The 17,219-nt window shown below is 44.3% G+C and overlaps 1 protein-coding gene across 3 annotated transcripts in view; it reads left to right on the top strand.

Moving 5' to 3' along the window:
* The window catches only part of TNKS (tankyrase), a 2,071,987-nt gene that overhangs the window by 153,590 nt on the left and 1,901,178 nt on the right, over positions 1-17,219 (top strand). For all 3 annotated transcript variants that reach the window (XM_069626094.1, XM_069626093.1, XM_069626092.1), the window contains exon 3: positions 15,723-15,818. In XM_069626094.1, the coding sequence (XP_069482195.1) occupies positions 15,723-15,818 (96 nt within the window). The remainder of the gene's footprint in view (positions 1-15,722; positions 15,819-17,219) is intronic.

Below are 17,219 nucleotides of genomic sequence, written 5' to 3'. Positions count from 1 at the left end.
CGCGGTTGCTTTACAGAAATATGTCCCCTGGGAGTCCATTTCTAGGGCAGCTACTTGGGCCTCTCATCTGCTTTTTGTAAGCATTATTGTCTTGACATGAGCTCAAGAGCTGATGCTCAGTTTGCTCAGGCTGTGCTGAAGAACCTTTTTCAGTAATGGGTATTTCCATCCACCCGTAGTTCCTGTTAGGAGTGCTTGGGAATCTCCCATAAGTATGGAGGAAAGGGGACGGGACATAGGAGTATAACCCGGTTACTCACCGTAGTGACCACCTTACTCCTAGTCCATAGTCCCCTAGCATAGCAGAAGATTACTACTTGTGAGGAGGGCTGTGCAATCCTGCAGCTAGAAGTAGTCCAGGAACGACCGATTGCCCGAACACGTCCTAATCCCCTAGACACTGCTGGTAAACCATGGGAATGGTCAAGTGAGAAAAAGCGTAAATCAAAAAAGAGAAGCCCAAAGTCCAGCAACAGAGCCAGGAATGACCAGGTGCAGAAGGATGCTTGGTGAAGCAGCTAACCAGGGAATGTACAGCAGCAGAACGATGATAGAGGAATACAACACATCAAAACATTCAAACCTACAAGGAGGAGAAAGAACAGCACATCCAGAAGGTGGGAGCTGAGAGAGGGTACTGGAAGGCGACGAGAAGAACATAACGAATCAAGAACCACATCAACAGTGCAAGCCCGAGCCCTAGGGTACCAAAGTGTAAACGTGAATGGCAGGGGCACATCTCAATCCCAGCTTGTAGCAGCGCAACCTCTCCTATACCAAAATGGCTGAATCAAGAATTATATCTCTGAACATACAGGGCCTGAACTCGCCAATAAAATGACGGGCGATACTAGACAGGCTGAAAACAATGCAGATGGTGATTGGGCTCCTGCAGGAGACACACCTCCTCCCCAAAGACGAGAAGCGCATGACCAGTCGGAGCTTTCCACAACCAGTGCTCCAGATAAGATTTGGAGGTTGAGAGTAAAATGATTTTTTAGGGAGTAAAAATGTAAGTCCAATTCCCAATGAGAGTATTTTATAAGCAAGTACAAATATGTTTTAACTGAAAAACTGAATACTTTTTGTAATACGTATTTCTTTGCCCTTTGTTCATACACATTAAAAGATAAATGTTTACTTCTTCCAATTAGGCTGTTGAAATAGTAGTTTCTTCCTGTAGTACTATGTGCACTACTGTTGCAAACATATCCATGGAGCTGTATGGGTGAAAGCAGGAGCGCACGATTCTACATGTCTTTTTCCTATTTTTTGTTGGGAGTATTTTTACTCCCTATTTTTATTTTTTGGGAGTATTTGCCCATTTTTGGCGCGTAAAACTGGCCGATACACACCTTATCTGTAGGGCTGTCCACAACAATTTTTTGCTTCAAGCGATAAGAAAAAGTAGCTATACTAATTGGGAGGACCCTAGACTTTAAAAAAACTACAAACTCGCAAAGACAAAGAGGGCAGATACTTGGGGCTCAAAGGGCTGGTAAAAGGGAAATTGTACACAATTATAGCAATTTACGCTCCAAATAGTCGCCAAGATGTGTTCATAACGGATTTGCTGGGCAGACTTGGCAGCTGGTGTGAGGGCCAACTGATAGTGGTTGGGGACTTCAACTGCGTTATGGACCCGATGCTGGATAAGACACCCCCTCCACCAACAACCACTGATCAGAAAAACAGACAAGCCCTGGGCCAATTCTACAGAGAATTAGGAGTGATTGAAACCTGGTGATTCTTCCATGGAGACCGGAGAGAGTACACCCACTACTCAGCTGTTAACCTTGGATACTCCAGGATAGATATGATTTTAGTATCCACATCGTTAGTTCCACAAATAACGGAAGTAGAAATTGGAGTGGAATATAGAAATTGGAGTGGAATATCACTCCGACCATGCACCAGTGATGGTGGGTGTGGATTAGGGGGTGTAAGGGAACAGAGTAAAACCACCTTGGAGATTAAACGAAATCCTCCTAAAGGACATCGCATTAAGAGCCCATATGGAGACCGCCATCCACAACTACTTCAAAGAAAACGATAACGGGGGAAACAGTCTGGAGGGTAATATGGGATGCAGGAAAGTCAGTGATCAGGGGAGAATTCATGACGCAAGCATCGGCATACCACCGTGAAAGAGCACTAGTTACAAACCAACTAGAAAAAGAGGTGAAAGCTGCAGAAATCCAACACAAGACTCTGGGTTCAAGGAAAACCTTAAGAGCTCTTTGGAAAATCAGAGCTCAACTGGAGAATCACACAGCGGACCGGGTTGCCCAGTCGGTGCTTAAAACAAAACAATCGTACTATATTCATGGGGGCAAGACTAATCGATTTCTGGCAACAAAACTGAGAAAACAAAAAACCCGGAATTACAGTGCAGCTAAATGACTCCCATGAGAAACCCCACACAGCAGAGCCTGACAAAAAGGAAATGATGAAACTATTTCACGTGGAACTATTAAATAGGGAAAATCTAGACTCAGAACATCAACTCACCTTATCAATTCTCTCCGGCTGCCCCAAATTGCAAAGAAAGACAGAACCAATCTTGGGAAACCAATTACGGCTCAAGAAATCAGCGATGCTATCACAGCACTACCAGCAAATAAGACTCCAGGCCCAGATGGTTTTGGCAATGGTTATTACAAGACATTCCGTACACAATTGCTAGGTCTGTTGACAAAACTATTAAATACAATTAGAGAAGCTGGACGGTCACGCAAGATATAGGAAGTCCATAACTATACTACATCTAAAGCCGGGCAAAGACCCCAAAAACTGTGCAAGCTATTGGCCTGTAGCATTGCTGATCACAGATGTAAAAATCTACACGAAAATTTTAGCAATTCGCCTAATGGAAATCCTACCAAGCATAATACAGGATGACCAAGCAGGGTTCATCGCCGATAGGCGCACACAAGACAACGTCAGAAGGGCAGTAGACGTTATAGATGCTGGGCGACGCACACAACAGTCATTTGCTGCAGCAGCTCTAGATGCCACCCGGGCCTTCGACAGCATGGACTGGGGCTATCAGACTGATTTTAGAGCGCTTTGGTTGTGGTCTAGAAATTACGAAAATGGTGCTCGCCAACTACCGGCACCAATCGACAAGCTTCAGGATCAATGGTCAGGGTACAGAATTCATGGAGATTGGAAGGGGCACACGACAGGGCTACCCTCTCTCCCCTCTGATTTTCGCAATGTCAATGTAACCATGTGCAATGCAGATCCGCCAGGATGTCCGTATCAAGGGAGTTACAAAAGGTCAGGAAACCCACAAAATAACCATGTATGCGGATAACGACATGAGCTTCATGGGAGACCCAAAAAATACAATGCCCAGAGCTATGGCCCAGTTGGAGGAATTCAGACAGCTCTCGGGGTTCTCCATAAATTTCTCCAAATCAAATGCTATGAACATAACAGCAAGGAGAGAAGATATCGAGACATTGGAGAGAATATTTCCGATGTGCTGGGTGGAAAGAAAACTGAAATATTTAGGAATTCACCTTTCCAGTGATCCACACAAACTATATCAGACAAACCTAATTCCGCTGTGGAAACTACAGGAAGACATGCGCAGATGGGACTCCCAGGAGCTGTCATGGTTTGCCCGCATCACAGCGGTCAAAATGACCATTCTCCCCGTCTCCTCTATGTAGTAAGCTCACTGCCAGTGCCGATATCGCCTGCCAAGATCCGAGAGCTGCAAAACGCGGCATTCAAATTTATATGGCATAAGAAATCCAGAAACGAATCCTAATGCGCTCCCCTCTCCTGGGCTGTCTGGGAGTTCCATAAATGGACAGATACATTTTGGCTGCACAATTAGCACCAATGTTGAGATGGGTAAAACCAGAGGATCATAAAGGATGGTGCAGAATTGAACAAACAGCTTCATCGGTTCCCCTAATAGCCCCTCTGAGCCTGAGAAAAGAAAACCGAAACAGAGAAGCCTTACTGGAAATGACGAAATGGTCTCTGCTAAATTTGGATAAAGCCCAGAAAAAGAAACTCATTCCGCGTGGATTGGGACTATTCATGCCACTGATGGGCAACCCAGATTTCACACTGGGTCAGCGAGGATATTGGGTGGGTTGGTCAGGGGCAGAAACTACGCATCTGAAAGACATGTACAAAGACGGCGCTCCATTATTCTTCAGATTGCCAGTTGAAATTCAATATAGGAGAAAATGAACGCTATAGATATGCGCAAATTAGGCACTGGATCACCCACCCGATGGTGAAGGCCTAGAACTGTCGCTTCAAGAAGCCAACATGGCAAAGGGGGTGTCTAGACTCTACAAACGACCAGCCAACTGACCATCTTGCATACAAAATGAACTGGGAAAGAGACATGCAAGAGTCACTAACGGAGGAGGAATGGTACGAAATATGGGCACGTGCACACAGCACCTCCCAGATGCACCACAATAAAGGAAAATGCGTACAAATTGTGCCTCAGATGGTATGTCCCCGAACCGCATTCACAAAATTACAAAGTCTTACTCACCAAACTGTTGGAACTGCGGTGAGAAGGGAGACCTGTTGCATATGTGGTGGACGTGTCCTAAAGCAGTTACCTACTGGAAGGAAATACTAAGCTACATAAGACATTTCAGGGGTTGATCTGCCGAGATCTCCAAAGACAATTCTCTTGGGAGTCCCTATAGAAGGGAAATATGCAATGTCACGAGCGGCAGCCAAGCTTATCACCCATCGATGAGCAGCCAGAATGACTCGCACAAAATTGGAAAAACAAAGAAGGCCCAATCTCGGCATGCTGGTGGGTTAAGATCTGGGGTGTGATGTCTATGGAGAAGATATGCGCCATCAGTACTGGTAAATGCCTAAGACTCTTAACTACCTGGAATCCATTTCATGAACATGTACGGGACAGAGAAGCCTTTTTCTTCAAACCCTGCTTGCTCCGAAACAGACATGTAACTTGAACTCCCCCAAAAACAGACAATGAGACGTTAATGTTAAGGGGGGGAAGAACATTCCAAACAGTCTGGACTCTGAAATGTAAAATAATTCTTAAAGTTGGCGGGGAGAGGGTACTATAGAGGGTGAGAGGTTAATAAAAAGGAGTGGGTGAGTAGGGGATGGCGGAGGAGGGAGGGAGAGAATTGGAAAATCTTTGGAGGTAATGCGAACTCTAGCGATTTGTAAGACATGAACATAAGGAAAATGTAGAGCATAAGAGTTTAATGTCGTCAAATGCTATGTTGTAATCACTTATGCCTTCGAACCAAAAATAAACATGGTTTAAAAAAAGGGGCCTCTGCGGTTTGGATGAAACCGGGCTACAAATTCTAGTGACAGGTTGGGTGTGTCTAACGGGCCATGTCTAGCATTTGTTTGTGGATAAACTAGATTACCCCCAAACCAGTTGACATGCTTTGGATGTGTTAAGGCCAATTCAGGCAACTGGTACGAGTGATATTGGATGGTGTTTAAGTCTCCCCTTATCAGGTGAGATGTATACACATTATTTACCCTGTTGGCTGGGGTTTTCAAGTAAGTGAAGAGTGATTCAGCGGGCAGCCCTCCCAGTTGCCCAATCGCCACTGTAAAGTTTATATTAACTCCCTAACACTGATAACCTAAGCCAATTGAAAACTGCTGTTCTGCAATAGATGGGAATATTGATTTGCTGCTGGGCCTTTTTCTGTACCCACCTAACCTCTTGATAAGCCCGGTCCGTTTATCGGACTGGGGCATGAGGTTATTAGCAATGCTACGGTCATCTATAAGAAGTCCCACCTATCTGGGGTGCCACCTGTTTTGATTGCCTATGATTAGGCGTGGCTGCAAGCCTCTTAACTCCACCACTTTTGAGGCTGTGCGAACAGACCCCTGGTCATCAGTCTTTCGTGTCAATACTCATCGTAGGCTGTGTCTCAGCGCTAGACGTCTGGCATGCCTAGGTTCATGTGCTGATCAACATGATTCAACATATAGTCAGGAATTGTAAAGTTCTTAGACTTAAAGAGATACCACTCTGAATTATACACTTGACACAGGAGTAATCATCTTAATGCATTTAATATGATCCCCTATCTTCTGAGGGTTAAACAAGCTAAAGCAGATGTAACATCACCACACCTATGAACAAGATTGCCATATGGGCAAAGAACATGTTTGAATGGATTAATCGAACAGGTGGTGATTTAGGTTTAACAGCATGTGTAACCTTTATCTCTCATTATGCTACGCTACACGATACTATACTATATGCCATCAGTCTCCATGCACCCAGCAAGCTTCCACCGGTCACTCAAGTTTAGAGTGGAGTGTGCTTCAAATGGAAAGGCTGCTTCTTGGGTTGACTGGCTCTCGCTCGTATGCTGCTGCTCTGCATTCCTCCCGAGCCTCTCATCTTTGTGCTGGGCTATATATGTATCAAGTAACCTGGTGGCCCTGCACGTTCCTCATATCCGCTGTTTGGGACAGTGAGAGAGCGAGCTAGCGTGTCACTGTTAGTTCGAGGTAGGCCTACTGTGTAAAACTACATTAGGTGGGTTTTTGCACCTCAAACCGAGATCTCTGCATCCGTTTAGTAAATGCCTTCACTGTACTCTATGGAATTTGAAGTTCTGCACCATTACACATGGTATACTTCTGCATGCTGTATTAGTCTGCTGTATAATATCAAGAGACATCGCTTTCACTTGTTACCCAGTACGTTGTATGGTACCCTATGGGCCTTAAATTTGCGAATGTGCAAGATGCTTCCGTTCGGGTCTGTCAATTTCCTGTTCTTGAATCCTTAGCAGATAAAACACTTTACCCATGTGAGGTTAAAAGGCTGCTCTCTGATCACACCTACTGGTGTGAAGTTGTGACAGGCTGTGAGCTGTCATTTGTGGTCGGCCGATCTGCCTGAACAGGAACGCACCATTTCCTGGACGTCGGCTGATCTTGCTGAGCCTACGAATATCTGTTCAGCAAGTGTTGGTCACTAACTTTCTTTGTTGGTGTGCTGCATGTTTGAAGAATGCCTTTCATGGCTACAATGGCTACAGGTTGTGTAAAATGTGAAAAGCTGTCTTAGACTTAATTTAGTCTTAGTGCATGTCAATGTGTTACTAATGTTTTTATTCCTGTAATGCAGCATTGAAAATTGTGTTGACTGGGGTATTAATCGTTCTTTGAGTCACCATGGACATTGAAATTCCATAGATGTTTAATTTGTTTATGTAAATCGATTGTTTAGATTCTTTTAATAAGTAGACCTTCTGTGCAACCCTGTGTTTCTTGCCCCAACAGGTGAGGAGGGTGTAGGGAATCAATATTGTTAAAATGGTGGCCTCCAATTCATAAAAAGCTTTATACAACCAAGAAACTGGTGTGCCTCATTTGTGGTGGGGGGTGGTGAAATTCCCCAATTAAAGAATGCTCTTACATCCCATCCCCTTTCCTCCATACTTGTCGGACATTCCGTCCATCGGGACGGGAGTACTTTTAAAGCATAAAAAATGAGAATGTGTTTTTATTTTTACGCAGGCTACAGCACGTGACCATAGCCCTGGCCTCCTGAGCTCCGCCCGCGCATCGCCCTTCAGTCCTTTTCTCTGCGTGATCAGGGTCGGACGCACTAGAATCACAGGGAATATTTTTTCTTTTTTGTTGCCTTGTCCTTCAATCCTGCTCTGGTTCCACGGTCCTCAATCTATGGCGGAGCGTCTGGGATTTGTGTCCTGTTCATCCTGCGAACATTGCTTCGCGAGTGCGGATATTCCCTAGGACCATGGCTGCAGAAATGCATCTGTTGCAGTTGCTACTGGATCCGGCCTCCGGCTGTAAAACGCTGGTAGTTAGTTATTGAGTCTGGAAGCAAAGAGGTCTATGGACATCGGACCCCAAATCTCTTGGAGGCGGAGAAAAACTTCCCCGTTGAGTCCGCTACTATATTTGAGAGACCGAGGAGGTATTCCGCTGTGCCTGAAATCCTATGGTCCAGACAGAAATGGCTAATTCTGCTAGAGGTTTCGACTTGGTGTCACCGAGATGGTTGATTTATCTTACTGCTGAGATGTTGTCCATTTTTAGTAAGATACAGCATCTCGCTGTGTCTCTGGCAAAGGAGCATACTGCAAAGGAACCTGCAAGAAGCGCTAGACAGTTGATATGCAGATCCAGCTCCTGAGGAGACCAAGTTCCTCCCATGGCTACGGAGCCGCATCTCGCTCCCCGGCCGGAGCGACTGGCATCCGATTCGATGATATCTGGAACGGATCCGAAGATGGCTCTGCCGTTCCAGGCTTGCATGTGAGTGAGCCACCAGTTGAGCTCTGTCCTCGCTTGAGGTGTTAGAGTCGGGAGTTCAGAGTAAGAAAGGCGGCGCCTTAAATGTTGGCCCTTCAGTCTTTGTAGATCTCGATAGTGAAGGGGACTGGGAAATATTGCCTGGGTGGAGGTGGATAGTAGCCCTATCACTCTTGCTAGTTCTCAAAGAGAGAACTGGTTCTTCTGTAACAGCCTGTGTATCTCTTTTGGTAGAATGAATTTTGGCTGGGAGTTGAAGTTGAGAATTTTGGGTATCCACTATGAATCCCGGAAATTCCATCTTCTTGGATGGAAGAACTACTGACTTTTCCCAGTTTATAAGAAAACCGAGGCTGTGTAGTAAGCTTATGGCTAGCCTGGTCTGTTTCTGAACTAGTTCCTGCGACTGGGCCATGAAGATGTCTAGATAAATTATAAGACGGACACCTTGTTCTCTTAGATGAGCTACTACGGGCCTTAGGAGTTTGGTGAAAACCCAAGGCGCTGAAGAGAGCCCGAAAGGGAGGCTTGTGAACTCCCAATCTCGATTTTTCCATGAAAATCTCAGGTAACTTGTGTGCCTGATGAATCGGCACTGCGAGGTAAGCGTCTTTCAAATCTAGACTCATGAGCCAATCGTTCGGTCTCAGGAGGTCTCTGAGCATGTGTATACCCTCCATTTTGAAATGGCGGTAAATGATGAATTCGTTGAGCGCTTTGAGGTTTGACTGGGCGTACCTTTTTGTTTCCTGCGTACTAGGAATATGGGACTGAAGAAACCTCCCTGACTTGAGCAGGGGCGAATCGCTTGCTTCGGATAAAGACTGTGTATTTCGCTCTCTAGGGCGATTTGATCTGTCTGAGACATTACTATAGGGGTAGGGCGATATGTCTGGATGGGTCGCTCGAAAAAATCTAGGTGTAGACCCAGAGCTGTGTCCCTGACCCAGGCGTCTCCCGATAACCTTCCTCCTATAGGTGTTTGTGGCGCTGTTAAAAGTACACTGACCTGTAGATTGTTGTTGAGCTGGGTATCTAGCCGCTCTTCTCCAGGGACGCCCTTTTCCACGACCTCTTGAGGGGAAGAGTGTCGGAGCGTTCTTGCCAGTTATGCTTGCCTCTGGAGTGTTGAAGTCTCTTGTTGAAGAAGTAACGGCCGGAAGAGCAACCTCTACCTCGTCTGGCTCTGGAGAAAACCTTGGATGTAAAGACTCTTTTGATGGAGGCCTGCGCTTTGTCCAATGCTGTAAATGTCCTGACAAATTTAGTCATCTCCTTCATTAAAGGATCTCCGAAAAGCAGACGACCTGCTGTTGGACACGATTCAGTGTCCGCTAATTCGCTCAGTTTAGCGTCTATTTTATATAAAATGCCCTTTCGACGTTCGGTTGAAATAGCACAACTGGAGTTTCCTAATAAGCAAATAGCCCGCTGAACCCAACCAGAGAGGATAACTGGGTCAATGGGGTCAGATGAGTTGATGGCTGCTTCTGCTAGGTCTGAAATCTTGGCTAGTGGACCCGCCACATCCAGTACTTTGTCCTGACAGGACTTCCAGGCACGGTCTATGCCCTTCCTTGGGTCTTTTACATTTTTACCTAAGTTGATCATTTTTTAATCAAGCTCCGGTGTCGGAGCTATCTTGTCTGCAATGTCTGGACGTGGATATTCGGCACAAAGTCTGGCCCTGACTTCCTTATCAAGTGGCTTGCGCAGTCTGAAATGAATATATTTTGATGTCTTGTAAAATGGTTCCCAGTCGGTGGATCTGGGGTGCGTTAGATCTTTCGGGGTGAACATCCCCTCTGCAGGAGGCTTGTTCCCGGTTGTGTCCTTGGGGATGGGGTCTGCCACAATCCCTGAAGTTGAGGGTTTTTAACCCTCTATTTGAGATTCCACTTCAGATGAGGAGTGGGAAAGATCGTCATAGACGCCCCTATTATGATCTTCTTCCGGGCCCTGTCCATATCCCTCTGGGCTTCAGGGTCCATTTCCCCTGTTTTCTTCCTCGGGTAAGAGGGTTCATGGGAAGGGGTTACCTTCCTGCTCATAAAGGCTTGTTTTAGCCTGGAGAAGGCGTCCGATACGGCAGCTGTGGCATTATTTGGCTGGCTCGGGGGGTGGGGGGGGTGCTCGAGCTTCTGCTCTTTCGAGCCGGGATACATCCCTCTTCATTAAGATGCTTTCTCTTTTGGGTCTTTTTCCTACCTGGTGGAGATGTTGCTCTTAGATGCTCCTCCATTGTGTCTAGGTGGTGTTGAATGGGTAGGAGCAGATCAGTCACTGCGTTTTGTAATGCTGTTTTCAACTGAAGATCCCAGCACTTTCTGCAGGCTGTTTGCCATAGCCACTTCGTCAATGTAGCAGGTATCTTCCTCACACTCAGACCAAGCCTGATCAGATTGAGAGGAGTACTGCGCCGCCATGATCTTTTCAAGCACCTTTAAACATTTTTTTTTTTTCTTCTGGGCTTCTAGAACGCCTTCGCTCTAGCCCAGTATTATCAGTTCAGCTTATATTCTTCTTTAAGGATTGCTGAACAGGAGCTTCTTTCTCCTTTTTTTTTTTTTAAATATGCTAATTCAAATATAAATAAATATCACTCGCATGAGTACTCGGGTAGATTTGCGAGGGAAAAACGCAATGTAATTAAGTTTGAAGTCTTCAAGTTCAATATGCCGTCACACAAAGGATTCCGGCGCTCGAGCTGCAGAGACCGTTATAATACTAACGGTCATGTGCACTCGAGCACCGTAATATCGAGGAAAGGACCAGGGAGGGCTGGAGCACCCCTGGTGGTCCGCAGGTGGCTTTGCGGTCCCCAGTAACGCTGCGCAGGCCTCTCCGTGCTCGTAAGAGGACCGGAGGGCTGTGGAATTGAAGTCGAGCCTTCAGATCTGCTGGTGGTGGGGTGGAGGGCTTTCCATGTCCGTGAAGAGGACCAGAGGGCTGGGGAAGAGGGGGTCGAGATCCAAAAACAGCGAGTAAGGAAACAATGCTTTGTGAAAACAGTCTCCGACGCCAGCAGGAAGCAGCTGGCATCGGAGCGGACCACGAAAAAGTACGACTCTCCTCAGATGAGGATGAATCAAAAAATTAAAACTTGCACATGCTCAAATATGTATCTATGGAATATGCTAATATAAGAAATGTATACAGAAAATCATAAACTTGTCATAAACAGTGCTAAACATGAATGTACTTATCTCCTGCTGTGAGCAGCAAAGAAAGAGGAAGTTACATCATGTTTAGGACTGTTTATGGAGGGCATCTGGACACCTATTGGAGGATTAGGTCACATGTTGGTGGCCTCTAAATGAACTCGAGCGAAGTCCCCTGGGAAATGGAGTTCCCTCAGGCGCTTGGACATATGTTACTATGTTTTTTTTACTGTTTCTTATATTTAGTGCACCATTCTGTCACACTTTGGTGCACAAAGTATCTTGCTGCTGAGCCTTTTCTTTATTGGTCAATTAAAGAAAGAAGCATAATGTGATCCTCTGGTCTTGACATAAAAATCCCTGGCAGCCTTCTGTAAACACTAATGTCTTAATCAAAGTTTCATGGCCGACGCTCAGCAGTTCTCAAACTTTTCGTAGTGAGATTAGATCCACCCAACCAATTGTGTTGCAGTGCTTGGAAATCTTCCATAAGTATAGAGTAAAAGGAACGAGACATAAGGGAAATAAATGTGCACACTGTATTAACTAACATAATCCTATTCCAGAGTCCCCTTTCCTCCATACGCCTTGCCCCGTTTTAAAGCATCCTTGTCCGAAGATAACTGACCTTGGCACTCGGTAATGGACTAAAGGCGATGCACATGACAGGCCACATTAAGGCGGGCTGAAACTGCACGTGTTGGCCGTGCATGAAAATTACCACCATTTTTTGGCGCTTCAAAAAAATGTGGTCCCATCCCAATGGTATGTCACACATATGGACGAAACGGAACTTTGCACTAGGATTACATTGGTCACTACAGTGAGTACGTTTTTCTAATTGGAACAAAGGGGAAGGTAAAGTGATTTGCCCAGGATCAGAAGTTGTGGTCACATGGGAAAGTTCCAAGTAAGATATGAACATGTTATGTCTGTTAAGTTGCCAGCATGCAGAACCAACTAGTTGTTTGAAACGATTACTCATGCTGCCGTGAAGTCACGTTTACTGGGAGCCGTACATTTGTAACGGTAGAATGCTATCAGAGCAATGCATCTGGATATCCGTCATGAATCTCCTCTGCCTTCCATATTTCCAGGTCACTTACTCCTGTGTTCCAGATTAGATTTTGAAGTATTGTACTTCCTATTAAATTTGAGAGGATTTTTGTAGGGAGTAAACAAGATCCATTACCAAGGAGTATTTTATGAGCAGTAACAATTTTTGTAGTAAATGTTTCTTTGCACCTAGTTATTCATGCACATTAAAATATACTGATTTACTTTCTCAGGTCAGGCAATACGAATAGTACAGTCTATTCCTGTCACTCTATGTTCACTGCAGGTCCAATCATATCTAGAGCTGTGTGGGTGAAAGCATGGAGATGGGCTCCTACAAATGTTTACTATTCGTTATTGACTGTATTTTTACTCCCCGGTTTTCTTTTTTGGGAGCATTTTCCTCTTTTTAGGGAGAAAGTTTGTGGTACACCCCTTAGTGTAATTTCTTATACCTATTCTGCTAGGTTGAAGGTTTTTTCATGAGACAAATTAAGTTGGGGGGGGGAGATAGGTTCACTGTTGGTGCAAAGCTATTACTTTGCTGACTCACTCAAACATGTATTCAGATTACCTTAATTTGAGATGTTTCATGAAAATGCCCAGGTCACACATGAGAACGGATAACTTGGTCAAACCACATCTTCTAAAAACTAGGTTTGCTGGCTTCCAGCGAATACGATGCAATTGCCAATAGGCAATTAACTGTGAAAGATCATTAGGAATAGGCAGGTATGTGCATGACACTGCCCCATCTCTACTTGCCTTTCCATGGTTCACTCTGCCTAAAAGTGGTAGCTCAAAGTGAAAGGTTGTTCACCTTGAATGCAGAACATGGGGGTCAATCATTTTACTAACTTGAGCACACAAGCAATTCTTGTTCTAAAGTGTAATAATGGTGGTTATGTGGCCTGTTTTTAAATGTGTAGTAAACTTCCATTCTGGTATTTCGACCCTTTATAAGGATTCCCAGTTTGGTTGATAGTGAATTGTGGTGCACAGAGGTAAGTGATGCCCAGGCTATCAACATTTGGGCCCAGTGTGTAAGGTTTCCAAAACTTTTGAGATTCTAGAATGTTAATCTGTACAGATCCTGTGACTGAGTCCCTTATGAACTACGCCACCCCAAATTCAGACTGTGGCAAAAGAAACAATCTGTCGACGTATACCTTGGATTCACCTTCAGTCAAGCAGTCTGGCAGCATGAGTGCCCAGCGAGACTGATGTGAGTTCCCCACACCGTAAAAACTACTGCATTGTGTATAAGGAGGGGGGAAACCATGTTGAAGGATGTGAAAGAGGTTTCCAAATACACGTACCACATGCTAACTTATTTTCACTTTAGATCTTCAGTCGCAGAAACGGCATTCATACATGGCTTGTTCAGCATCCAATATTTTGAGTTGTGCATGCAGAAAAACATACCCACGTGTCAAAATTGGTCAAAGCACACTGCTGCTTTTTACCCATCGGTCACAGGTATAACAAGTCTGAGGTGTAAATGGGTGAAAATGTTGCGATATTTTTAAATCTAGCATCAGTGGTTTTGGTGGAACAACTCACTTTGAAGGGTTTTTTCCAGTTTGTAAAACCAACTCCGGATGTTGCCCTTGAAACGTACTGTACTGGAGATGTTTTTGTGAACTTCTATTGCACACTTCAATGGGTAGCTTGACCATGCCGCAATCATTCCATTCACGTTTTACCTCCAGGAATACTTAAACCTCGTTTACTATTGTGCTTTTTTTGAAGTAAAGTGCATAAGATTTAATATAAAACCTTTCTCCTATTGGCTAATAGTTACTGCTGTTAAAGTGCCTTCAAATAGCAGTGTCCAATAGGACCGCATAGATGCCAACGTTTTTATTTCTTTCGGGAGACCCTAGTTAAGTCCTTGTTTGAACTTTGTTTTCTGGGATTTGTAATTCAGGATTCCCACATTAACAGAAGACTCCCAAGTCCCTGTATGAAAAGTTAAAATTAGGATTGGACCGTCTGTTGATCGGAATGCATAATGTTGCTGTGTCTGAGACCTTAAGTCTGTTACAGTCAGCCACTAACAAGCAATGTGTATACAACTCTAAATTAGACATCCCATCTCACCTTGTACGATTTCCTCTTGTACCTGTCTGATTTTCCTAGAACAGTCTACTACTGCCTGATCTCGTGGCTGTCACCCTACAGCACTCGACTGTAAAATAACATTGTTCCCAACTTGTCCTTGCGGTTTTACTCTATTCTGTGTACTATCTATTAACGAAATCTATCAAACTATTTTGTGAGCTATATAAAATCCTGTCATGGATATCTACTAATTTCAATTAAGCATAGTTTGCTAAAACGATGGCTGCTTTGTTTTTCTTATTTCGAAATGTTTAAAGCTAGTCTGCTTATGAAATGTTATTGGTTTTCCTTTCTGAACTGGAAATTTACTTTTGCTGCTGCCTTCTGGCATTATTGAATGTTTTGAAGGGCAGTACCAGGGGTCAAGTCACCCCAAAAAACGGGGGACTCGTTAACATAACAATTTAATGTGGTGTCACCAGAAATTAGCATATCAAGGTGCCCTTTGAAGAAAGTGTGTGTGTGGGGGGGAGGGCTTTCAGTCCACCCACGTGTACCTTCGACTTGATTGATCTCTGGGTAACGTTCTCGAATCAGGACCGCAGTATTTTAAACTAGCACATTGGTCCTTCTTTTGCCGGACACCTTGAATAGAATTATTAAAGTGTGAATGGGCAAGGTTTCATGTGCAGGAAGTGAGTAGTGTAAGTGCTGAGACTCGCTCTTTGTGCTTGCAGCAGGAGGGATGGTGTCGATATGCAGTTTTATAATTCGACAGCAGGAGCAGTAATAAGCAGCAACTATGGCAGGAAAGCGCAGCAGCCGTAATTGCCGTTAGCATATTTTTCGGCAGAAGTCTGCGTGCTCGCTGTTTCTCGATTACAGCTGCCTAGAAAAGGGGAGGTGGCATTTAGCATGGCAGAGTTGCACCGCTATTGAGATTTTGTTTGCGTGCACGGTCATGTGATATTCAATGCCTTAAGTTGGCAATTTACCACATCCACAGTGGCGAAAATCGTTTGCTGCACTGCTTTTCAAAAAAGCCGTGTGCGATGGATACTTGGTGTTACGCCATGCCGAAGAGAGCATTGCCGGTGAATAACCTCTGCGTTTCTGATACAAGGTCTTGTTTCTGTTTTCCTTGTGCAGTGCTGTTGCAGCACGGAGCAGATCCAAACATCCGGAACACCGATGGCAAATCCGCACTGGACCTGGCTGATCCTTCTGCAAAGGCCGTCCTCACAGGTAAGGCTGCTGAAATGATCTATCATATGTGCTTCCTCTGCGTAGCATAGAACGCATCGCCTACCTAGCCCGAAAAAAGCGGGAAATATGCTCGTCATGTATGAGGCTTAATGTAATGTGTGGTTTCCGTTGATTTTCTTTGTTTTCTTGTGTTGCCGAGTGGTACCGCTTATTTTTGAATGACGGTAGCCTGTGATTTCTTTAATTTGTTTTGTCATAGTCCCGTATACTAACGAGGAGCTGTAGCTCTTCACAGGTATCGTTTTTTTAAGACCTTCACAGTTAAGCAAACATGGGTGTCTGTATTACTACAGGTAAGAAGTTTTGATCAGAAGGCAACCTGCTGCCATCATAACTCATTTGAGAGCCCCTTTGCCACTTTTTCTCCATGCGTATATTGATTGCAATGCACATAGAATACAAAGGTGTATTCACAATATTCATCTCTACCAATTTAGCCCTTTAATATGAACGCTCCCTCATCCACCAACACGGACTTAAAACAATGCATTGTTCGTTTTTAATAGCTGCTCCTTTGCTTTCTCCATAATCTGTTTAGTGATGAGCACCGCTCATGTCTACTTTTTGAATATAGAGAATGCAGTATGAGGGAGTCCAAATAACCGATATTAAGGAGTCTTTCATACCAGTCAAGGCAGACACTGGTTTCCCTGTATATTGAGTTTACATTTTTTCGTGGTGTATAATCTGTTTCATGTGGATAATTGATTAAAAATGTAATGGGTCCTCTAAAATATGAAATTAGTTTTGGAAGAATGTGTATCTGCTCAATCAATAATTGTTCAAGTTGTGGTATGGAGGAACGTCAAGACTCCTTTAGCTATTTTGTTTAGCATACCATTTTTCGAAGCAGTTTATTGTTGCAAATATGTACATGGCTTTGTGGAGCTCCCCGTTCCTTCAGGAAGCTTACATTTCCTGGTTCACAATAAAAGTTGAGGTTTGAAGGGTCCTTAAATAACGTAACAAAACTGCATCCCGGATTCCTGTAGCTAGCATGTTAAGGGATTGAATGAGTGGTAGATTTCACTTTTTGCAAATTTGAAACACTTCCCCCCCCCCCCCCAAGTTCTGGAGTACATGCCTTGTGTTTAAAAAATCACAAGGCATGTACTCCAGAAGTTGAGAAACCGATGTGCAACATTAGGTTGCTGTCTTGCATTATACTTTCCTTGAATGCTTTGTCCCCAGTCACGCAAATGAGGGGAAATCGGTGTCTCCTGTGGATGCTTCACTAAGCCCCAAAAAGAGGGTCTTTATTTCTCCTGCCGCCTTCAACCATTAAACAGGCCCAAGGTCTTGCATCTCTTTGTCGTGACCGGTTTGCAATTTATTTTCTTTACATGTTATGATGAAAAAATGACCTATAATACAAGCCCC

Source organism: Ambystoma mexicanum, chromosome 6p (genome assembly GCF_040938575.1).
Source record: "Ambystoma mexicanum isolate Mex_15411 chromosome 6p, UKY_AmexF1_1, whole genome shotgun sequence".
Classification (NCBI taxonomy): domain Eukaryota; kingdom Metazoa; phylum Chordata; class Amphibia; order Caudata; family Ambystomatidae; genus Ambystoma; species Ambystoma mexicanum.
Note: the sequence above shows the minus strand (reverse complement) of the source record. Positions and strands in the feature narration are given on the sequence as shown.